Here is a 24,240-nt window from a genome sequence, read left to right on the forward strand (position 1 = left end):
ACAATATAACCAGATTTTGAAAGCTACGAAACAGAGCAAACAATATATGCACAGAAAAATATATCCGCAAAATTTCAGAAGCAAAATCAAAAAATAGAACCGGGATATTGGAGAAAAGGTAACAATATATACTATTTCAGATATGGAAATCAACCGATACCAAAACAAAATCAAGGTAACCTGGAACAAGAAGTAAAATCATATTTGAATGAATGAACTACCTTCGGTTCCCTGTTGTGCTCCTCTCTCCCGATTTCCCTTTCTTTGCAACGTCAATTTCTCTGTTAGCTCTCGATTCTCTCCCCAGCGCCTCTCTTCTTTCTTTTTCTTCTCTTTTTTCTCTTTTCCCCCTTTTTTTCTCCTCTATTGTGCGGTGACTCACCTCCTCTTTAACTTCTTTTTTTTTTTAAACCCCAAAATGCCCCCAAAAACCCTATTTTTCTCTTCTTTTCTAAAACCCTCAAGACTTACATTTTTGTCTTTTCCTTATTTTTGTGAAACCCTATTAGGAACCACCTTTCCCTCTTAAGGATTTTCTTTTGTTTATTATTTATTTAATTGTCCTATTTTTTAGATATTTTCTAGGGTTTAGATCTTTTGGGCTTAGGTTTGAATTTTTATGGGCTTACGGTCCAAGAGGTGGGCCTTAAGATTTTTGTATGCTTCTGGGTCCAAGAAACAAGTTTTGAATTTTTTTGTAAGCATGTAGGTCTATGAAACGGACTTTTGAATTTCGAATTTTTGCATTATTATTTTTTTATTTTTTGTTTTTTGACCGGACGAAAACCTGGTACTACACATAGGGCATGGGCTTTGCCATTGTCCATATTGGTGCAAGTAAATTTGGGTCGACAAAAATATATTTTGGGCTAGTTGGGCCATCAAAAGTACTCGATGGGCTAACAAAAGTGCACATTGAAATTGCTCTAATGTTATGTTTTACTGGGGAGTCCTTTTTCATGTCAGAAACCGTTTTAGCACTGAAGGGGTTTCCTCGCCGGTCTCCAGCCTTCAAAAAATATATTTATTTTTCCGAACTCGGAGGATACAACAAACAAAGAAGGTACAAGTACAACTGGAATTGCATAGATGCAGTCACATTTCTTGTGCGCTGTTTGCTATAACACAATCGAAGCAACCTGCGAGGGCCGCCGTTCCTGATTCTATCCAAACGCGCTTTTTGTCACGAGAATACGAATGTCTTCTCGGCTTAAATGGAGCTCCTTGCTGTTGGTATCGATGGTTATGTGCTTTTGTTTCGATCTGTGCTTGGGAAGTGGATCCTGTTCTGCGCCACCGCACGAGGACCATGACAGACATCACTACCATCAGTGTGATCATGGACACGGCGATAATCACAACCACAATCACCCGCACCACCATGATCATAGTCATAAGCAGAAGAAGAGAATGCTGCTTCCGGAGGAATTAGCCGAAGAGGAGGATCTGATGCGGTATGGTTTTGGATCCTTCCATCAAGACGATGATCATGAGTATGAGCATCATGGAAGTTCGGAGCTCTCCGGTTTAGGTACTTACTGTCATTCCCTGCTACACGATTTCGTGGGTTAAAAAGTGTATTTGGATGAATTAAATGCTTTACTATTTCTTTATACTCCATTTCCTACTTTGTTTACTTAGTGCTCAGGCTGCTTCAATTTTTTTCTTTAGGATTTTTTACTTATTGAGTTGTTTAATTTCTTAGATGTGGTTGGAAAGAAGAGAAACCAATAGTTTACATCAGTGACTTATGCGATGCAGCTTGATGGTTATAAAGTACTTTTGTATATGAGGAAATGTATGTCATTCTTGCAAAGAAGCCTAACAATCTTCAAGCCTGTTTGTGAATTAAATAAATAAGGCTATACACTCTAACCTTTATTCAGATTTAGTGCTTTTCTGATTTTTTTATTAGTGCTCGTGCACTTTTTTATGGATTTGCTGTGCTTATCCATTGACTTTGGGACAGTTCATGATATCTATCATCACATGGAGTCCTTAATTGATGATTTGAACTGGATCATAGGAGAGTTGGAGACATTTTTTTTGAAGTATTGTGTTTTCTGCTTTTTGTTGTAAGGTGTCTGTGTGTAGGTGAGCTTTCTGAACTTATAATTATTAGTTAATTAAATAAACAGGCAAGACAGCAATATGGTATCTTTGTTCTGGCTATTGCTGTTCAGTGAGAAATTAAAAAATAACGTATTACAACTGAAGTAAATTTTGAAACAGCATTCTAAACTTTTGGGTTCTTCTGACTGTATAGTGGAATTGAATTGATTTATGTTTTTGAACATTTGTGGTTGGTGCCATTTAAAAATTTTACCATATTTATCCTGCATGAAAGCTAGTATGAAAAAATTTACTGAAGATAAAAAGTAAAAGATATTCATCGTACAACTGCACCTGGTGAACACAATCACCAATGAAAAATTTTCCTCTGTTGGAATCTGCATCTATGAGCTGAGCAAATGACCCTGAAGAATGAAAAAAGCATACCACCTAATGGACAAGTGTGCATGTGGTGACAAGGAAAAAGGTCGATTATCTAGACTAAATTGAATTTGTTTAATCTAGTCGAACTTGCTTAATATTTTATAAAATAATGTGTTGTTTTACAGAAAAATGAAAATTTATCTAATTGTTCTGGTTTCGTTAACTTGTTAGTTGTTAGTTGTTAGCATTCAGTATAATCTGAAATAGGAGTCCTATCTCCTCTTATTGTGTTCAAAGTGAGGGTTGAATATATGATCTAAAAGTTCTCTTACGTTGGATTTTTTTTTCTATAATAGGCCTTTGGTTTCGTGCATTAGGCTGCTCACTTTTGGTGAGCTTAGCATCCTTCATTTGCTTGATTATCTTGCCAGTGATATTCAGTAAGTAACTTTTTTGCCTAGATGTACTTTGAAGCTAGCTCATGACTTTAATTATCATTACTTATATGGGTGAACAAACGATGCATTTGTCGATTTATTTCAGTACAGGGAAAACCGTCCAAGGCAGTTGTTGACTCATTGGCCTTATTTGGGGTTAGATTCTTCACCTTCTTTACTTAATAATGAATCTCAATAGTCAATTGTAAATTTTTTGACAATTAACATGGATTGTTTGCTTAAATATTATTTTTCCGTTGGTTCTTTTTTTTTTTTTATCATTGAAGCTACTTCTCACCCTTTGTTTCCATCATTAATGTTATTTAGTTTAACTCTTAACTTTTACTATACTAAGTATTTTTGAGATTTTGCATGATTTATCTTCCCTATTATGACCAAAATAGAAAGAGTTATCCTGTGTTTCATCTCTGGTTCGCTTAATATCAGTACAAAGAGTGTCTAATAATAGATTTATATTGATTTCATTATTTTAAGTATTGTTCTGTTACTTTCTAAATATGATACTTCTGCGTCTCAAATGTTTTATAATTTTGATAAAACTTAGTACTGTTATTGTCAAATATAAGTATTATTCCTTTCCTCTAGGTGATATTCACCATGTAAGTGAGGGAAACGGATGTTGTGTTAGTATTTTTGCCATAGTCCGTGGCATGGGTTGCTGGTGTCAGATGCACAAATCTATGCACGAGAGTTTATCATGCCATGCTATGTTGCTACAAAGAAGACTGGTAATTGTCATGTGCGAAGAAGCAAACTTATCTTTAATCAGGACTAGGCCTGATTGAGTTTTTCATAATTCCGCAAATGATAAGTTTGTTCGGGGATGGCAAAGGTAGTATTAAAAAAGTTCTGTGAAACTTGGGAAATGGTGACCGTCATGTTTTGATGAAAACCAATTGACTCCTGCATCATGGCAAGTTGATGCTAGCTAGTTGAATTTGGGCATTGGGATATGACTTTTTGTCAAGTGTTTGTGTTGATATCCTTCGACTGTTCTTTGAGACCTAGGGTTCCATTCATGTTCTTGACTATGCAGAGTGGACCAGTCATATGCAATTGTTTGTTCGTACTTCTGTTTGCGAATACATTACAATCAGGTTGAATTGTTTGCGAATACATTATAATCAGATTCTCCCTCTCCCCTTCTTTATTTTTATTTGTATCACTGGTGTTTATTTTACTTGGAGGGCTGTGTGCATCATCTTGAATGGTTCTTCTTTTTATCCCCCTCTTTTTTTGTCTTCTAGCGCTGAGTTTGTGGGATTTTGATAAAAAGAATAAGCCATACCCTACTCCTTTTACTAGTTTAATGTTAGAATTCTCCCTTCACAACAGAAATTGCATACTCATTGAGAGAGTTTTAACATTGCTTGACTCATTAGAGATTTACACTTCATAAATGTTCTTTGCTATATTTACAACGGCTTCGGAGGGTTGCATTCAAATGTAACTCTGCAAAATGTAATGTATTTTTTTTTCCCTTTGACATGCGCATTTCTTTTCTCAAAAATCGTGGGGCTATTTATGTTTTTCATTTTTTAAAATAATCTTACCTTGTTTTCCATTCCTGTTGCTGGTGAGTTTTTATTTTCAGGTGAATTTGCTATTGTTAGTAATTGTGGTCAGTGTTGTTAGATTTGCATGAATCGCGATTCGATTCATGCGATTCGGTTCGACTTTCACAGCTCACGATACGAATCGTGATGTGAATCGCCGGAAAGCATGAATCATTTGAATTGCCGGATGAATCGTGTGAATCGACGGAATTTAATGATACTTACGATTCGAAAACTGTGTTTTTTTTTAAAGAAATCCATTCAAAAACGAGGTCGTTTGGTGAATGTTAATCCAAAACAACATCGTTTTGATGAATTTCTTTTTACAAAAAGTCAAGAGTCTGCTGCATTGAAACTGGAAATCATTAAATAAATACCCCACTTTACTTTCTTTCCTCAACAGTCAACAACCTCACGCCACTTTCTTTCTTCTACTGTGCATGAACTATTAACATGTTTGTCTTCTTTCTCTTCATTTTTCAATTTTTATTTTCTTATAGATGACAGCTTTCTTTGCAAACCTTGGCTACACATACATTCATGGATCAACATAAAATAGTTTTAAATTTTTATAAATATGTTTTTAGAACTATATATCTATTTTATATGAATATGCATATATATTATAATATATTATTAAAAATTAAGTGAATCTTAAGATTCACGATTCAAAGTTTTGCTCAATCGATTTGTACGATTCGATTCGATTTGACAACCTTGATTGTGGTTGCTTTAAATTGGGTATTTTCCCTGTGTTCTAGCTTATTTCGACTTTCGAGTGGTATGTTCATTTTCAGAACTTCGCTATTTGTAGGCTGGAGCTATGTTAGGCGATGCTTTTCTGCACCAACTGCCACATGCTTTTGGTATGAAACCGATAGCATTCCGTTTCTCTTAGATATTTTTTTTCTCGTTGCTGGAATTTTTTTCATGATTTTTGATTGTACATTTTCCTAGGCTGTTCTGCTTATGATTGTATCAGTTGGGCCTTTTTATTCTTTTTGCATAGTCCTGAAACTGGTTGCCATCTGTACCATACAATGACATTGCCGTTTCTGATTAAACAAAGGGATGAAGTTCTCTATCTGCACATATTTTTATGCTGTAGATTTCTCCTGGAGATACTTAATTAGGATACTAGAGATGTCTTTCACACTCCTGCTTAAAATTTCTCGTGGTAAGGTGTTCATCATGTATGAATGATGTGCAGTTCTGAAAGTTTTATGTCGTATTATGTATGTGTCTTCTGGTGTTGAGAGGCTAGTAGTACACACAACCCGGATAGGAATATGCACTGAAAATAGGACATGATTTGCCACTTTTATGGAGCACTTGGCAAAGGTTTATGCTTCTTTTAAAAATACATAAGAAGAGTGAAAATATGTAAATATAACATTTGTTTGTTGTCTGTGTTTGACATGTATATATTTCACTGATGCAGATTGACACGAGGGATTCAAAGGTCATGAAATTTTGAATTATAGTTTATTTGAAAGTTTAGGTCATTTTGTAACTAGTTAGTATAATTGTTAGGTCACTTTTATTAGGTTTTCTGTAGAGTTTAGAAGCGAAGACATTATCGTAATTTTCAGGTTAGTTAGAAAAACAAAAATAATTATATATTAGTTTTTATTATAATATTTTGGGAAGTCTATTGCTTGTTAAACAATTAGTATCTTTTAGTGGTCAAATATCTTTTTAATTAGGAGTAGCTTTATTTCTTTTTAAGTATTTGTTTCCAACTAGGAGCATATTTAAGGATTGTAAGAGCATCTCCAACCCAAAACTCCATTTTGGGGAACATCCTCTCCCCCATTTAATAAAAAATCTATTTTAGGGACCTATTTTAATACCATTCCAACCACGTTCCCATTTCAACATCACATCAAATATTTTATTATTTTTCAACATAATTACTTTTAAACTACCTCCAACTTTAAACTATTATTAACAAATAACAAATCCTAAATGAATGCTTCTTAATATTATTTTTTTAGTATTTCGTCTACCACGTCATATTTTATTTACCACTCAAACATTATCTACAACATTATGTATACCACTCAATTGTCATATCAATTTCACTCATCTTGAATCTCTTCTTTGGTTCACTCAATTCCATTTCGTTTTTCTTGCAAACGTTTACCATTCATCATGGCTCATCGTAATCGTTTGATTAATGTTACTCGAGGAGGAGGATGAAATCAACCAAGATTTTTCCTTGCTCACAACAGTGGTCATGGAGTAGGAAGAAGAGCATCCAGTGCAACACCTAGGTTCTATGCCAGGTCATGCTGTCATTTGGTGTGGTTGAGCTGAAAGTCACGAATGACTTTATTGTGACTACTTTGTTGAAACACCCATATATCCTCCCCACATATTTCAAAGGAGGTTTCGAATGAGCCGTGCGCTATTTCTTCGAATTTTATCTGTCGTCGAAGGTTTTGATTAGTATTTTTTGCCAAAAAGGGATGCTCTCGGTGTGCCTAGTTTATCTCCTCTTCAAAAGGTAACGGCTGCAATAAAGATGCTTACTTATGGAGTATCTGTAGATTTTGTGGATGATTATGTACGAATTGGAGAAAACACTGCAATTAAAAGCCTCAAAAGATTTGTTCAAGCAATTATTGCTTTATTTCAGGCAGAATACTTAGGATTGCCAAACAATGATGATGTCGCTAGGTTATTAGATATGGATGAAAGACGTGATTTTCCTTGAATGTTGGGTAGTATTGATTGTATACATTGGCAGTGGAAGAATTTTCCTACTGCTTGGCAAGGTTTATACACCGGTCGTGTTCAAGAACTGACCATTATATTAGAACTAGTTGCTTCTCAAAATCTCTGGATATGGCATGTCTTTTTTGGATTACCAGGATCCCTCAATGATTTGAATGTACTTGATCGATCTCCATTGTTTAACGAACTTGCCGAAGGACGTGCTCTTCTAGTCAATTACACAATCAATGGAAGCAATTATTTGATGGGATATTATCTTGCTAATGGTATATATCCATCACGGTCAACCTTTGTTAAAACTATTCCAGCTCCACATGGACATAAGAGGCAATTCTTTGCTAAAGCTCAAGAATCGGCTCGCAAGGATGTTGAGAGAGCATTTGGGGTACTTCAAGCACGTTTTGTGATAGTGCGTGCATCTCTCTCTCAGTCAATGCCCTCTCCAGTCTCCACCACCAAAACAACCAAAAACCATCTCTCTTTGACAACCCATTTCACACGCATCTCTCTCGGTCAATGTCGTTCTCCACCACCAAAACAACCAAAACTAATCTCTCTTTCACAACCCATTTCACATGCATCTCTCTCTCGGTCGATACCCCTCAATCGGTCACTCTTTCGATGAGCTACATGACTCACATATCTGCTAGATTTGGTTTGTGGAGTGGACCATGCGGTTGCAGGAGATGCTTTTGTTTTTTGCTTTTGTTATTGTTGATTTTGGGTTTCATAGAGCTGGTTCTGTTTTTTTTTTCCCCTTGCTGTTGTTGATTTGGGGGTTCCACAAAGACTGTTGGAATTATGAGAGAATATTACGTTTCTTGTAATTATGGGTTGTAAATATTCCCTTTAATTACTTTGATTTAGTTTCCTAGAATTAGGTTGATTTGATTGATTTAGTTTCCCTAATTTAGGGCTTTCAATGTAACTATATAATGTACAACCTCACAACATGAATATACAACACAAATTATTCAATTCTTCTTGGTATCGAAGCCTTAGGGTTTTCTTTATCATCACTGTTCACGGCACTGTTCACCGGCACTGTTCATCGGTGCTATTCAGACTGTTCACGGTACTGTTCACGAGTACTGTTCACGGGCAGTTTTCTCGGCTTTTTCTGACAGCACGTATCTCTTTTGTTTTTCATTGGCTTCGGCAGCTCTTTATCTCAAGCGTGACTCTGTTCGCACCTGTCTCTTTTCGCACACATCTATCTCAAACATATTTGTGTGTATCTGTCTCTGCGCGCACCTGTCTCTCGTCGCGCGTGTCTATCAGCTTCTCTTAGTGAGTGTTGCAAGTATCTTTGTTGGGTTATCTTTGGTAAATCTCTGTCTTGGCGTATCTCTGCCAGTCGTGATTATTTCACGAATTGATTCGACTACTGCCTAACTTTGGATAAAATTTTGCGATTTCTTGGCTTGTACTGCGGCAATTTATTTTTGCCGAGATGGATTATAGTCATCTTTCACCAGATTTGAGCCAGCTCCAGTCCCAGATTGCTCAACTCCAGTCCCAGATTGCTCAGCTACAGTCATTAGCTGTTATCGCTACAGGTACTCCTACTGCTTTCCATGGTAAGTCAGGGAATCCCACTTGGATTTTGGATTCTGGGGCTAACAACCACATGACTGGTGAGCTTTCCACCTTCACCTCTTTTGTTACTCCTATCAACCAATCTGTCTGTATTGCTGATGGTACTTCTCTCCCAATTCGTAGTCAGGGCAGTGCCCGTTTGTCTTCGGATATTACTCTTCCTTCAGTTTATTATGTTCCTAAATTTACATGTAATCTTCTCTCTGTCAGTCGCCTTGCCAAGCACCTGAATTGTGCTGTTGTCTTCTTATCTGACCGTTGTTTTTTACAGGACCTGACTTCGAAGAAGATTTTTGGCAGGGGGTTTGAGCATGACGGCCTCTACTATTTTGGTGACCCACCTTCATCTGATGTCTCATCGTCTAGTCTTCAAGCTTCCACACTATCGGTTCTAGATCCTTCTACTTTATCTTCCTCTATTTTTTCCCTTGCTACTGTAGATTTGTGGCATGCTCGTCTAGGCCATGCGAACTTTCAATATCTATGTTCGCTTTTTCCGCCTTTGAATAAAGCGTGCAAAAATTTTAAATTTCATTGTGAGGTTTGTGAATTGTCCAAACATACACGCACTTCTTATATTCCTCGCATGCGTCGTTCTCCCGCTGCATTTGACCTTGTTCACTCTGATGTCTGGGGACCATCTCCCACTACTGCTTTTTCTCAACATCGTTATTATGTTACCTTTATTGATGACTACACTCGATGTACTTGGGTTTATCTTATGAAAAACAAATCTGAAGTCTTTGATCATTTCACTAATTTTCTTCACATGGTTAAAACTCAATACAATACTGTTGTTCGTGCCATTCGGTCTGACAATGGCGGTGAATATCTCACCAATGAGTTTCGCACTCAACTTGCTCAAAATGGGATCCTTCAACAGCTCACGTGCCCCTACACACCTGAACAAAATGGTGTCGCGGAACGCAAGAACCGTCACATCATGTCTGTCGTTCGATGTCTTCTTCGAGGTATGAATGTCCCCAAAACTTTCTGGCACTTAGCTGTTCTTACTGCCACGTACCTTATCAATCGTACTCCGAGTCGGGCACTTCAGGGTGCAACACCCTTTCATGTCCTTCGGCCAGGTACTACTTTGTTTTCTCTTCTTCCTCGTGTGTTTGGTTGTACCTGTTATGTTCAAAATCGTAGTCCCTCCCGTACCAAACTTGATGATAAAGCCATTCGTTGTGTTTTTACCGGGTATTCTTCCATGTCTAAAGGTTATCGATGTTATGATCCCGTTTCTCGTCGCTTTTATCACTCTTTGGATGTTACTTTTTTGGAGGCTATTCCTTTTTTCTCAGGTAGCCCTCTTATATCAGAACCGGCCGTGGAGCCTTCTCTCACCATCCCAGATCAATCATCACCTCCACGACCGATTTTGTTACCCGAGTCTTCCTCTCCTTCACCTTCTCCTGACTCATCATCTACTCCTAGTGCACCATCTCTCGTTCCCTTTGATCAGGTCTATACTCGGCGCCCGTCTGCTCCTGCCCCTCCGCCAACGTCTTCTCCGGAATCAGGTACTTCCCTTTCTCCTGTTTCTGTTCCTCGTTACCCCACTCGTGATCGTCATCCCCCTTCCCGTTTTGGATTTACGAGTAGTACTGACCATCCCATTGCCAAGTATTTGTCTTATCATTGTTTTTCAGATTCCTATAAGACCTTTCTTGGCAAGATTGACTCCGATTTGATCCCTCGCTCTGTCCACTCCGCTCTCCAGAATCCTAAGTGGGTCTCTGCCATGGAAGCAGAGATGGATGCCCTACAACGTAATCATACTTGGGACCTTGTTGATCTTCCTTCTGGTGAGAGCACTGTTGGTTGTAAGTGGGTGTTCACTATCAAGTATCAGGCTGATGGTTCGGTTGATCGCTATAAGGCTCGTCTTGTGGCCAAAGGATTCACTCAGATTCCCGGCAAAGACTTTGGAGCCACGTTTGCTCCAGTTGCGAAACTTACTACAGTTCGTCTCCTTGTTTCTCTTGCTGCTACATACTCTTGGCCTCTCCATCAGATGGATGTTAAAAATGCGTTCCTCAATGGGGACCTTTCCGAAACTATCTACATGGATCCTCCACCAGGTTTTCACGGCCAGGGGGAGTATTCGGGGAAAGTATGTCGTCTCCGGAAATCTCTTTATGGCCTTAAGCAGTCTCCTCGGGCATGGTTCGGCCGCTTCAGTGAAGTTGTGCTTGCTATGGGGTTTGTTCAGTGTCACTCGGATCACACATGTTTCATTCGTCGCCAGTCTCAGGGCAAGTGCATTATTATCTCAGTCTATGTTGATGATATCCTTATTACTGGAGATGACTCCCCAGGTATTGTTCAGGTAAAGGATGATCTGCGAAAATCCTTTGATACTAAGGATTTAGGTCCCCTCCGATATTTTCTTGGCATTGAGGTTGCTCGTTCTTGCCGTGGCATATTTTTATCCCAGCGGAAATATGTTCTTGATCTTCTGCAGGATACGGGTATGCTTGGTTGTAAACCTGCCTCTACTCCTATGATTCCTAACCTCAAGCTATCACCAGACTCAGGAGATTGTTTATCAGATCCATCAATGTATCAGCGTCTTGTGGGACGTCTTATTTATTTGACAAACACAAGACCAGATATCACGTTTGCTGTTAGTGTTGTTAGTCAGTACATGCATTCTCCACGTACTTCCCATTTGGATGCTGTTTATCATATTCTCAGTTATCTCAAATCTTGCCCTGGTCTCGGATTATTCTATGCTTCTGGAGAGATGTCAGGTCCACCATCTAGTCTCTCATGCTATATACCATCTGATCTCTCGGGCTACACTGATGCTGATTATGCGGGTTCCATAAGTGATAGGCGTTCTACCTCTGGCTTCTGTACTTTCCGGGGTAATCATCTTATCTCATGGAAAAGTAAGAAGCAAGCAGTTGTTTCTCGATCATCAGCTGAATCTGAATATCGTGCTATGGCTCAAGGTACATGCGAAATCATGTGGCTTCGTTCTCTCCTCACTGAATTGGGTATTTCTGTAACAGACTCGTCCTCTTTATTCTGTGATAACAAGTCTGCCATCATGCTATCATCCGACTCAGTTCTTCACGAAAGAACTAAGCATATAGAAGTTGACATCCATTTCATTCGGGAAAAAGTTCGGTCTGGCATTATCACTCCTAGGTTTGTTCCTTCATCGGCTCAGACTGCGGACATGTTTACTAAACCAATAGGTCCTTCTTTACTTAAGTCATCTCTTGTCAAGCTGGGTCTCGTCAATCTCTTCGCACCAGCTTGAGGGGGAGTGTTGGAATTATGAGAGAATATTACGTTTCTTGTAATTATGGGTTGTAAATATTCCCTTTAATTACTTTGATTTAGTTTCCTAGAATTAGGTTGATTTGATTGATTTAGTTTCCCTAATTTAGGGCTTTCAATGTAACTATATAATGTACAACCTCACAACATGAATATACAACACAAATTATTCAATTCTTCTAAGACAACCTTGGCACCATGGAGAGAAGAGAGAGAAAAGTAGTTTGTATAAAATATTGATTTTAATGTTTTGGGGATGGTGGAAACTCTTCAAGTATGGGGGATGGTTGAAGATGATATCCCATCGAATAATTGTTGTCATTGATTATGTAATTGACTGGAGGATCACGTCATATTGCAAGTTCATTAAACAATGGAGATTGATCAAGTACATTCAAATCATTGAGGGATCCTGACAATCCAAAAAAGGCATGCCATATCGAGAGATCTTGAAAAGCATCTGCTTCTAACTTCTAAAATAATGGTCGATTCTTGAACATGACCGGTGTACAAACCTTATCAAGTAGTTGGACAATTCTTCTACTGCCAGCGCTTACAATCAATATTACTCAACATTATAGGGAAACCACGTCTTTCATTCATAGTTAATAATCTGGCGACATCATCATTGTTTGGCAATGATAAGTATTCTGCCTGAAATAAAGCAATAATCGCTCGAACAAATCTTTTTAAGGCTTTCAATGGCAGTGCTTTCTCCAATATGTACATAATCATTTGCAGAATCTGCAGATGCTCCATAAGCAAGCATCATTATTGCAACCATTACCTTTTGAAGAGGAGATAAGCCAGACAGACCGAGAGCATCTTTTTTTTGCACAAAATACGAATTAAAACTTTCGGCGACATATAAAATTCTAGAAATAGCGAACGGCTCATTCGAAACCTCCTTCGAAATATGTGGGAGGATATATGGGTGTTTCAGCAAAGTAGTCACGATAAAGTCTTTGTGACCTTCAACTCAACCACGCCAAATGACAGCATGACCTGGCATAGAACCTGGGTGTTACAATGGACGCTCTTCTTCCTCCTCCGTGACCACTGTTGCGAGCAAGGAAAAATCTTGGTTGATTTCATCGTCTTCCGCGAGTAACATATTAACCAAACAATTACGATGAGCCATGTAGAATGTTAGTTTGCAATAAAAACAAAATCAAATTGAATGAACCAGAGAAGAGATTGAGGATGAATGAAATTGATATGGCAAATGAGCTCATTTATAGATTGATGAAATGAGTGTAGATAATGTTTGAGTGGTGTAGATAATGTTTGAGTGTAGATAATGTTGTAGATAACGTTTTAGTGTAGATAATGTTTGAGTGGTGTAGATAATGTTTGAGGAGTGTAGATAATGTTTGAGTGGTAGATAAAATATGACGTGGTAGACGAAATATTTATTTTGAAAAATAATATTAAAAGCATTCATTTAGGATATATATTTATTAATATTATTTTAAAATTAATGTTAAATAACAATATTATTAATATTAAAGCAATATTATTAGCATTTGTTATTTGTTAATAATAAGTTAAAGTTGGAGGTAGTTAAAACTAGTTATTTTGAACAATAATAAAATATTTGCTGTGATGTTGAAATGGGGATGTGGTTGGAGTGGTGTTAAAATAGGGATCCCCTAAAGTAGATTTTTTATTAAAATGGGGAGAGGACGTCCCCCAAAATGACGTTTTGGATTGGAGATGATCTAACCTTCCATAAGAGAGACAACGTTGAGAACTTTTATTCAATCATAGTACATAATTTTCTGTGGGTTTTAACCCTAGAGACTCCATTGAATCGATTTTATCATCCCTTCTTCTATGCGTTCAAATCCTTATTTTGCTATTCCTTATTGTTGTCTACCATTTTTCCTTCCATCACTCACTAATCCCCAAATATGTTTTCCCATTTGATATATTTATAAATAAAGTTATTAGAAACCTGGAAGACCAGCTCTAAGCAAATTTTTAAATGGCATGCCTGTGTCTTTTGGTATCAGCTTTACCCATGATGAGCACAACCCTTTCTTTCCGATTATTGTAATGTTCGTTGGTCATTTTGTTCTCCTTTCATTATTAACATTCCTCCAAACCCATTTGATTATTCTCTCTTGCAAATGGGAATCCTTCACTCTCACTCTCTCTCTCTCTCTCTCTCTCTCCCCCCAATTGAATTGTGGTAGACAGCTTTCTGGACAGTTGCAGTGGGTTGATTTTTTATCTTGCAAATACTGCTCCAGATTGCTATGGTTGCCTTTTCTTTTCTGAAAATTATTCAAATTATGAAAGTATTAACAACGGTTAAAGGATTTCTTTTTGCCAAATGCCGATTCTTCTATAAAATGGTCCTTCATTGCAAGCAAAGGTTCTAAAACACGAATCATCAGGTTTGTGGCAATCTATATAACTCTGTGTATGCTTTTCTTTTTTTCCCCCCTGAATGTCCAATTTTTTTCTCTCTATCGTGTTTTTGCGGGGAGGAGGATTCAAACTAGATCGATGGGGAGACGTGACTATGTAGGTAGATAGTTTGCTATAGAACTCTAAAGGTATTACTTGGTTCTTTCAGTTGAATGCATTTGTTCTAATCCACCTTTTGTAAAAACGAATAAGGTTCTTTCTATCAAGAAAGAGAAAGATAACTCTTATTAATTCATAAGTTACTGGACTAGCCTTTGGATGTAAAAGTGTTGCACCATCACTCACTCTTTGTATTTGTTGGCCGTACTGGGGCTACTTGTTGGTAGAAGGACTGTTCATCGGATTCTTATCTTTCTGGGATGTCTAAGGACATCTGCTTCTTATGTAACAGCCTTTTTCAACCTCCCCTTGGCAAGTAGGGTAAGAGGAATAACCTATCTTCTATCTTGCCTTGAGCCCAGTATCTTAATTGCTGATACTTTTACTAACAAGGGGATATCTGGCTTATTTCGCTCCTACATCCTTTTAGCCTTTCTCCAGAACTACTTTTACATAAGGGACCAAAAGAATGTGCCTTTGCCTAAATATGAAAAAGAAAACCAACCAATGAGGCATGGTACCAAGTTATATGTGTGTGTGAGAGAAAGAGACAGAGAATAGGAAATATTTAACACTGAGTTATTTTGTCAGAATCAAAGACACAGTGAAAAGATCAAGTAGAAAACTCTTGGCTGTTGGCGATCACTAAAGAAGTGCCCTTGAATGCCCTTGAATGCTTTCTTGATTCGTTGGCATATACCAGAAGAAAAAAAACAGAAGCTATGCATTGATTCTGTGCTATTAAGTCCTAATGCTTAGAATTAGTTATGTATCTAAACTAACGAACTATGTTTTGCAGGTGGTGAACACTCTCACTCACATGATCACCATGCAGACCTTCCACATCATGCTCATGTTGGACATGGGCATTCACATTCTCATTCTCTGAAGGACCTTTCTGTGGGAATTTCTGTTCTGTGTAAGTATGCACTTTCTATCAATCAGTTTAAATACACTGCTCATCAGTACAAGCAAAATGGATACAATCATGTAAATTGGCTGAAATGAATTTTTCATCATACATAAAATAACGTGGGAAATTTTTTGTGTAGCTGTAATTGATCTAAGTGGATATCTCAAATGGCTAAATAACCAAGTAGCTATGTAGTAAGTACCAAGAACTGATAATCAACTTGATGATCAAGTAAGAAAAGGCCCTAGAAAGGTTTTTGTTGCAGATTTTAGGTGGTAAAATGCAGGCAGTATCATGTTTCGTCTAGGAGGATGCACTTGGTCTAGGGTCATGCCCTCTTTCATGAACACCATTCAGTTCTGATGGATGAGTTCACTTTCTTCCTTCTGGGCAGATGGAAATATTCTAGATATGGAACTTTTGCCCCGATAAAACTTTTCTGATGAGAATAGATACTAGTGAAAATACTTAAGTGGGCCTTTTTTTTTAATCTAATTTAGTGATACTTTTCTTTATGAGCAGTTTCTATTTTGACTAGTTAACTGAGGTCGGGTCTTGGTATAATATGTCCATACTTTCCTATATTTTAGGTACGAGATTGCTCTAATGGATATTTCTTAGAGCATTTGTTCTGAGAAAAGACAAACCATTGCTAGAGAGACAATTCTATTGGTAAATAATACCCGTGCACAAGGCTCTTTCAGTGGGCGGGATCAGGGATAGTCAAGATGCACGCAGATTTTACCTCCACATAATGTGGAAAGGTTGTTTCCAAGGAATTGATCCTGTGACCTTAGGTTACACCCATGCAACTCTACTATTGGGCCTCATGTTCACATGTTTACCTAGAGACAATTCTATCTCTCTCAAACAATTCCAAATACACATGTTTAATGATTTGGTGTGGATTTCCAAGCATTAGCTAGAACTTGTAGGTCTGGAAAAATTTGAAGTGTTCTTTCATAGATTACCTATGTAATTTTGTTGAATCATTTTTGAATAATTATGTGATAAAATTTCAAAATGTGTTTGGTAAGTAATACCTATGATTTTTTTTATGAAATGTCATTTTTAGCAAATGATAGAGTTGCCACATTGCATCTTCGCAGGGTTAAACTTCGAAAATAGCATCTTTGTAATGCAATGTTAAGGTTGCATACATATGCCCGCTTCTCAGACCCCTCTCTTGAACCATGTACATAAGTTGTTGTTTCCTTTGTTACCATTTGTCAGTAGATAATAAGAGTATCAAGGATTAGACAATCGACCTGTTTACTTGTTTTTTTATGGTTCATTTGAATTATGATGTATTAATGAAGTGCCTGAGTATTGATATGAATTATACTGTGTTTTCTATTTTAGAAGCCTCGCTTTTGTCTTTCCTGCATCTTTAAATCAATTACCCTAGTGGAAGTAAGTCACTTTCATCTTCCTCTCTTCTTTCCTCTATTGTTTTTCTCTCTTTTAGATCTTGCTCTCTCTCAAGTTAAAACCTTATATCTTGCAAATCTCTTCAAGCTTTCTCTCTGATCCTGCAAGTCTCAGTCATTCCCTTTCCTTTTCAAATACTTTTCCTTTCAACTCGATTTGCTTCTGGTTTCTCTTTGTAGGTCCCAAAATCTACTCTCTCTCCCCAAAATCTAAGCCTTGTTTGCCGTGATCTCTCCTCTCCCAAATACCTTTTCTTGTGCATGCGAAGATGATTTGCCAGAAAAATGTGTCTTGGGATTTTCTGGAGCTAGATCTGAGTTACCTCACTATGAAGTGTTGGATACTTCTTTTTTATGGTTGTATTGGAATTTCCAGCTCAAGAAAAAGAAGAAAGGAAAGTATAACTTGAAGGTTTTTTGTCTTGATCTAGTGCTGTCTTATGTGGTGGCAAAGTTGTGTGAAGTATTAATTATGATCTTGCCCACCTCTTTTCTGTTGTCCTACTCCTACATTAACCTTGATATCAATCTTATTATCATGAAGGACATTGGGGATTGGGTTAGAACTTAGAAGTATCAACACCTTGAATTCTTATTGCAAAATATTTGTTATTGCAGCCGGAATTGTACTCTTCCTTCTAGTGGAGAAGTTGGTGAGGTACGTTGAAGATAACTCAGGGGGAGATAACACCTGGAGTCATAGTCATCATAACCATCACCATAAGATCAATAGAAACTTGAACGACGATGATAATGCTATTGAAAAAATGCCATCTCAATCTTCAGAGGGAAAAGAGTTGCATGAAGGGACAAATGACTCTTTGAATGGAGATAATTTAATTCAACATGAATCTCTGCGGAAGGTAAGCATTCTTCATTGCAAGCATCTTTCTTTTTTCTTTTTTTAATTTAAGTTGCAACTCCGGGTGAATAGAAAATAATTTTATTGAATGATATAATTGATATAAATGTCGGTATTTACGATATCACTTGTTATCTGGTATGCTTGCTTCTGCAGAGAAAGATTACCTCAGGTACTGGAGATGTCAAACCAGAGGTAGATGATGATAATGGCTTCAGTGATGATATTGCTTCCTTGACTGAGAAAGAACCTGCAAAATCACCATCAAATCTTGTGTTTGGTTATCTCAATCTTTTCTCTGATGGTGTTGTAAGTAGACCTTTATTATTTATGATTGAGCTGTCATCTTGTTCTTCTTGAGTTGAAGTCCTACTTTTTTAAAATCACTTTCTAATAAACCAATAGAAAAAGAAAAACAATGGAAAACAAAATACGAATATCCTATAAACGTTGACTGAAAACAAAACTTTCCTTTAGGCTGAATGTGTCTCAATGTTGCAGCACAATTTTACTGACGGAATGGCTTTAGGAAGTGCTTTCCTCCTCTATGGATCAGTTGGCGGATGGTCTAGAACTCTATTTTTACTTGCACATGAACTTCCCCAAGAGGTTTGATCACTGACATTTTTTTACTCTCTCTTTAAGCATCTGCTTTTTTATATTTTGAAGCATGGTTTATCAGGAAAGGAATTAGATGGTATGACTCTGTTGCACTGATAATTTTTTAATTAAAAGAAAGTTGGGATTTTTGAAACATGCATGGGAATGATGAATCCATTGATTCTGAAATGTGTAATTTTGGGTTACAGTCAGGAAATGGAAATGACGAGTATTGGTTCTTTTTGCTTACTACGTGTTCATATTAATGGTTCTCATTTGTATACTTGTATGACCCTGCATAGATAGAGATACTCATTAATCCTTAAACTTTAACATTACTTCTCTGTAATGCACTTTTTTCGAATCAGTTGAAAATTGTTTGGCCTAAAATGAATAGTCTGAACCTCTAGATATCCTCGCACAGTGCTGTGTAACAAAATTGATCTAATCCCACGTTTTGAAATCTTCTTGTGAATTTGGAGACTTCGCTACAAGTATAATTTCTTAGAGAACTTGACAAATTTTCTAGGGTTGTAATATTCCTTATTCTGATCAAATTTGAAAGATGGAGTACTAGAGTTATTTCAGCTGAAGTATTTAAAGAAATCAGTGATTTCTCCTTCGACATCTGCCAAATTCTTTTTAATTTCTTGCTAATATAGAAGGTGTTTAATAATTCTGAGAAGTGAAAGAAATTCCCATTTCTTGTTTCATCATGTCCTTTCTCAGACTGGCTTATTCGCTCTTCTTTTATGCTGTAAAAAGGCCATTGTGAATATATCTTTTTACCCTGTTGAGCTTGCAAATTTCTATGCAGACTTGACAATTTGTTTTAGGTAGCAAAGGCATATCTGATATTAGAAAAGGTTGCTAACTTCTTGTGGTCTGGTAGACCTATTATTAAAATGTGGGAGAGGTCCTAAGCAACAAGGACGGACACGTTGCTGAATAGGAGGGGAGCATTTGTAGCTTTTCTATTAGTGTATCCTGTTATTGTAGTATTTTCTACAGCTGTAGCTTAAGAGGGAGGTAGAAGGACAGAGGGGGAGACTTTTGGGGAAGGAAAATATTGGAGGTCCTATCAATATCAATTGCACAACATTTTCCTTTCTTATTCACTGTAGTTCGAGTTTTTATCCTACCAATATCAATTGCACAACATTTTCCTTATTTTGGAGTATAGTATCTGTTGATACTTATCATGGTCACACTGAAGTGTTATTTCTCTCTCTCTCTCTTCCCTGCATCTCCTCTTAGGAGAGGCTGTTGTCTCACTGTGGTTCCACTGTATTAGAATATGGGAAGGGGAATCTCGAAGCTCCTATGCATTTTAATTTTCCACAACATTCCTCTTACTGAGTGCAGGGTATTATAGTTGAAAGAAAATAGTCGTAAGGTTTAGGAATGAGTCATTTGGGAATTGCTAGTTTAGAGGGTAAAATTTCCATATGATCTCAATACCTTAGTTGAAAAATTGTGACTTAAAACAGTGAAATCAATGTTGATTGTTCACACATTAGTTTTACTACTCGGCTGGTTAATTTCTTCTAGTGCTTTCGAGATAAAGTAGTATCATAACCATTTTATCATTGTCTAGCTGCTGATATAATTTTGATTAATGTTTCTTCTACCATTCTACATTGCAGTCACTTCTTCATTATATAAAAGCTTATATGTGTGTGTGTGTGCATTTTCTGGAATGTTTTAAATTTATATTTACTTATACTTACTACTCCGTAATGTAATCTTACTTTTCCTTCCAACAAGAATTTACAAGAATTCAGTGTCATTCTACTTGATTCTCTCTTTTACTGAGGTATATTCAGTTCTTGACATAGAATTCTTAAAATATTATAATGTGAAGTTTCAATGAATAATCATGTGAGATGCTGAGGCTATATTTTGTTTTATACTCTGTTTCATGCAGATTGGTGATTTTGGTATTTTAGTAAGGTCAGGTTTTACCATACCCAAAGCGCTTCTCTTTAATTTCCTCTCAGCGCTGGTTGCACTAGTAGGAACTGCCTTGGTAAGTAGTTTTTGGCTGGATAAGGGCAAACCTCTTCTAGCATATCCTCAAACGATGGGAATGGAAATCAAAATTGTTGTTGTTTTTTTTTTTTTGCTGTAGGCTTTGCTCTTAGGACGAGATCCAGGACAGTCTTCTTTGATAGAGGTGAAACTACTGCCCCTTAAAGGAATATATTTGTCTCCTAGGCAGCACCGACTCGGATACGGCGACACGGGATGCGGGTGCGGGGACACATTGATTCGTAAATCCTCAAAGAATCCAGGATACGGGTGCGGGAGGACTCGGCAAATAAAAGATTTTTTTATATATATTAATCCAAAGTTTCATTGATGATTATAACCATTGTGCCTTAAATTGTTGTCTGCAAGGGAGTTTAGGTAGACTCGAATTGTCTACAAAGGCGTCTGTCTAATATTTATAAGTCAGACTGAAATTGTTCTAGTAGAGATGACAGTTGGCAATTGAGTTTTACTAAAGATGACAGATGTCTATTGGGTTTATATGTTGATAACAGATAAATCCCATACGATTGAAATTGTTATTCAATGCCAGACATCCCACACGAGTCAGCAGACGTATTCTGCCGAGTCCCTGCCGCATCCGCGTCCTTGCCGCACTCAGTGTGGGTGCGACGGCAGTTTTGGCGTGTCGGTGCTGCCTAGTTTGTCTCTTTCATTTTTAACTTGATCTTTTTTGTGCTACAATTTCGACTTCCAGTCAATATAAGTATTCTTCATTTTACAGGGATTTACTGCTGGTGGATTTATATACATAGCTGTAGCTGGAGTGCTTGCAGAGATGAATAGTAGTGGTAAGATTACATTCAGAAGTACAGCCATCCAGTTAACCTCTCTCATAATAGGGATGGCCGTTGCCTTATGTATCTCACTTGTAGAATAAGATTGCATGTAGGTATAGTTGTATTATAAATTAACTCTACAGGATCGATGATTTATGTTCTCATGCCCTACCTCCATTGTGGTTAGTATGTTCATTTGGTTAATTGAAGGCATGAAGTAAAAACGAGGGATCAGAAGGCATACTCGCTTGTGAATTCACGCGATGATATTTTTTTTTTGTCCTCTCTGTTCTCTCCTATAGTATTGTTGCTCATCTCCTGGGTGAGGAAAATGCCAAAGATTATGCACATAAATGATGCTCCACAGGATTCGAATCTCACACCGTGGGGAGAAATATATTAACGGGGTATTTGATTCATAAATGTGTGAGGTGAGCATGAGATGAGGAGGAGATGATTGTGAGATGAGTATAGAGTGAGCATGGTCATGTTTTGTTCAAAATAAGTAGTGAGTATGAGTGTGAGAATGTTAATAGTTTAAAATTTTCATATTACCCTCTTTCTTTCTTTTTAGAAAATAAAATAGTATTTTATAACAAGTGTAAAAGAGTTTTTTACACATTAAAACTCATTTTCCCTTATGGAGAGGTGAGAATGACTATTCTCCACAAGGGATAATAGAGGATGGAATGAGTTTGAGATTTTACGCTTCAAAACTCAACCAAACAAGAGAATATATAATCCTACTCTATTCGCATACTCATTCCCCTCAAAGCACTAATCAAATGTCCCGTAATGGTTAGCCAGTTGAGCTGAGCACTGGCGTGTGCTAAACGGGTTGACTATTTTAAAAAAAAAAAAATAAGCTCGATCTGTTTAATAGATGGTGTTGACAAGAGCTTTTGGTAATCAGGCCAAGTTTTTGTTTGAGCCCAGCCCTTAATGTGCCACTTGCGAACAGCTCATGAGTAGTGTAACTCATTTATTCTCGTAGTGAAGACCTAAGACTGGCCATAGACAAAATCCTACACTATTCGATTATGCCCACAAGTTTACGACTACTTGGCTTATACAGTGACCTATGAACCTAGTCCTATCGGATATTTCTTGGTAAGATATTCAACGTCCCGTGTCCGCTCAGCCATGTAGAAGGTTCTACTAAAACAAGAATTAGATGAGGACAGAAAGGAAATAGCTTGAGACTCCCAATTTATGACTCTCATTTTATCCTCAATGCATGTGAGTATTGGATGTTAAATGGGTCTTACATTTTTACTTTTAATCACACGTGTCACATAGGATGAGGGGTAAAATTGGGGTCTATATATTGCTCGGACCGAAAGAATGTCCTCTATAGATCATGATCTTGAACTAGGTAGGAAAATCTTGTACATTCAATTTATTACATGTTGATGACGTGAGGTGATGTGGCCCCGGCTGTCATCAGCATAGAGGTTGGACCTATGCGTCTCGAACCCGTGATCTCGATGATGCTGGGTTGAGCTGGTGTAGTGGTAGTGTCTCAACCCAGCATCATCGAGATCACGGGTTCGAGACACGGAGGTCCAACCTCTATGGTGATGACGGCCGGGGCCACATCACCTCATGTCATCAACATTACATATCTAGAATTTCTGGCTTGGTAAAGGAGGGAAAGGAGGAATTCTGGGTAAAGGAGTTATAATGTGATCACCATGAGTAAGCTTATGGTGCCTTTTCCGCGCAGCTCGTTCAGGAGGCTCTGTAGTTTCAGAAACAATGCCTTCCATGTTTACACCTGCCGGCGATTCTGCTGTCTTCCGAAAGCACTGCCGCTCCTCATGCATCTCTCTATCCATCTTTGTATTCCATGGCAAGGGAAAAAAATTTCTCATTTTATATTGTATATAACCAAAGAGTGCTAAAGGGGAGCATTCAATAGTGTTGTAACACACAAGATAAAGACTCAACTTTTACTTACATTGATGACAGAGGATGAAGGCATTGGGCATTTCACCGGGCGATCCTCCTCCGGTGGCTCCATTGGATGTTCCAGCGGGCCGAACTCAAAGTCCAAATTCATGCCACTCTTTCTATTAAGCTCTCTGGTTTCATCTATTAGTAGAGCTTCACTTAGTTCTTCATTATCATGGCATGAAACATCTGCTAACATTAGTGCTATGTTGAGGAATTTTTTTTAAGTTATTAGAACAAACCCACATACCCAAATGAGATAAATGGCTTACCAACCCATCCTCTCACAACTTCAGGGTAGAGGGACACAAAATCCAACTTTTGTTTTTGTGTGTGAGAGCTTTAAACAAGAAGGACAAGTAGAGGGTGAAAGGTGTCAATGTGGGATCGCCTAAACAATGAAAGATGTTAAAAGATTGCCACCATTTCCCTGCTTTTCTTGATTTTGTTACTTCTTTAGTTTTGGGACAATCTTTTTCTTTCTTCATTGGGGCTCTATTGGGTATCTATTTAGAGAGAGAGCACTAGCTTTTCTTTTCAATTTCTATTCCAGTAATCACCGTCCCAAAAGTATTCCAGTAGTGTGTGCTATGTATTGATTGGATATGGTTTTCAATGGGCCCCTTGTTATATAATGTCACCGCACCCAATGAATACATGCCACACACTATTGAGATGCTTTTGGGATAGTTATTATTGGAATCCCTAGCACTGTTGGTCAATGTCTTGCTTTGAAGCAGAGTTTTCAGCTGCGGTTGAAATATTTCGCATTTGCTCCACTTTTTCTCCTTTTCTTGGTTTTGCTGAATATGGAAATGCGTATTTGAGATGGATTAGAGCATCCACAATGGGAAGAATTTGAAGTACTTGAGATGATACTTTCTTGATAAGTTAAGTGCTAGATGTTCACAATGGGTATAATGGAGTGTATTTCAAGTACTTGAAATGTTACTTTTTTGATAAATATAGTGCTACATACACACAATGGGTGAAAAATTACACTTGAAAATTTAGTTGTGGAAAAAGGATAC

The 24,240-nt window shown here is 37.5% G+C and overlaps 2 protein-coding genes across 2 annotated transcripts; one reads left to right on the plus strand and one right to left on the minus strand.

Annotated features, from left to right (window-relative positions):
• The first annotated feature begins 956 nt into the window (after positions 1–956).
• LOC119998686 (IAA-alanine resistance protein 1-like) lies at positions 957–21,515 on the plus strand. The gene is made up of 11 exons (XM_038846056.1): positions 957–1,531; positions 2,793–2,876; positions 2,980–3,029; positions 5,265–5,316; positions 15,420–15,539; positions 17,582–17,826; positions 17,982–18,134; positions 18,327–18,434; positions 20,353–20,454; positions 20,557–20,601; positions 21,202–21,515. The coding sequence occupies exons 1-11, from the start codon at positions 1,198–1,200 to the stop codon at positions 21,355–21,357; spliced, it is 1,449 nt and encodes a 482-aa protein (XP_038701984.1). The 5' UTR covers positions 957–1,197; the 3' UTR covers positions 21,358–21,515.
• A 1,284-nt stretch (positions 21,516–22,799) lies between these two features.
• LOC119998078 lies at positions 22,800–23,609 on the minus strand. The gene is made up of 2 exons (XM_038845284.1): positions 23,217–23,609; positions 22,800–23,094 (listed from the first exon to the last, which is right to left on the minus strand). The coding sequence occupies exons 1-2, from the start codon at positions 23,406–23,408 to the stop codon at positions 22,882–22,884; spliced, it is 405 nt and encodes a 134-aa protein (XP_038701212.1). The 5' UTR covers positions 23,409–23,609; the 3' UTR covers positions 22,800–22,881.
• Between the last annotated feature and the right edge of the window lie 631 nt (positions 23,610–24,240).

This window comes from Tripterygium wilfordii, chromosome 5 (assembly GCF_013401445.1).
Source record: "Tripterygium wilfordii isolate XIE 37 chromosome 5, ASM1340144v1, whole genome shotgun sequence".
NCBI classification, from domain to species: domain Eukaryota; kingdom Viridiplantae; phylum Streptophyta; class Magnoliopsida; order Celastrales; family Celastraceae; genus Tripterygium; species Tripterygium wilfordii.

Excerpts from the sequence above, each read along its gene's own strand:
- LOC119998686 (XM_038846056.1), top strand. The coding sequence starts at position 1,198 with ATGTCTTCTCGGCTTAAATGGAGCTCCTTGCTGTTGGTATCGATGGTT. Across the intron at positions 3,030-5,264 it reads ACTCATTGGCCTTATTTGGG|GCTGGAGCTATGTTAGGCGA; the intron begins GTTAGATTCTTC and ends CGCTATTTGTAG. Across the intron at positions 20,602-21,201 it reads GACAGTCTTCTTTGATAGAG|GGATTTACTGCTGGTGGATT; the intron begins GTGAAACTACTG and ends TTCATTTTACAG.
- LOC119998078 (XM_038845284.1), bottom strand. The coding sequence starts at position 23,408 with ATGTTAGCAGATGTTTCATGCCATGATAATGAAGAACTAAGTGAAGCT. Across the intron at positions 23,095-23,216 it reads CTTCATCCTCTGTCATCAAT|ATGGATAGAGAGATGCATGA; the intron begins GTAAGTAAAAGT and ends TGGAATACAAAG.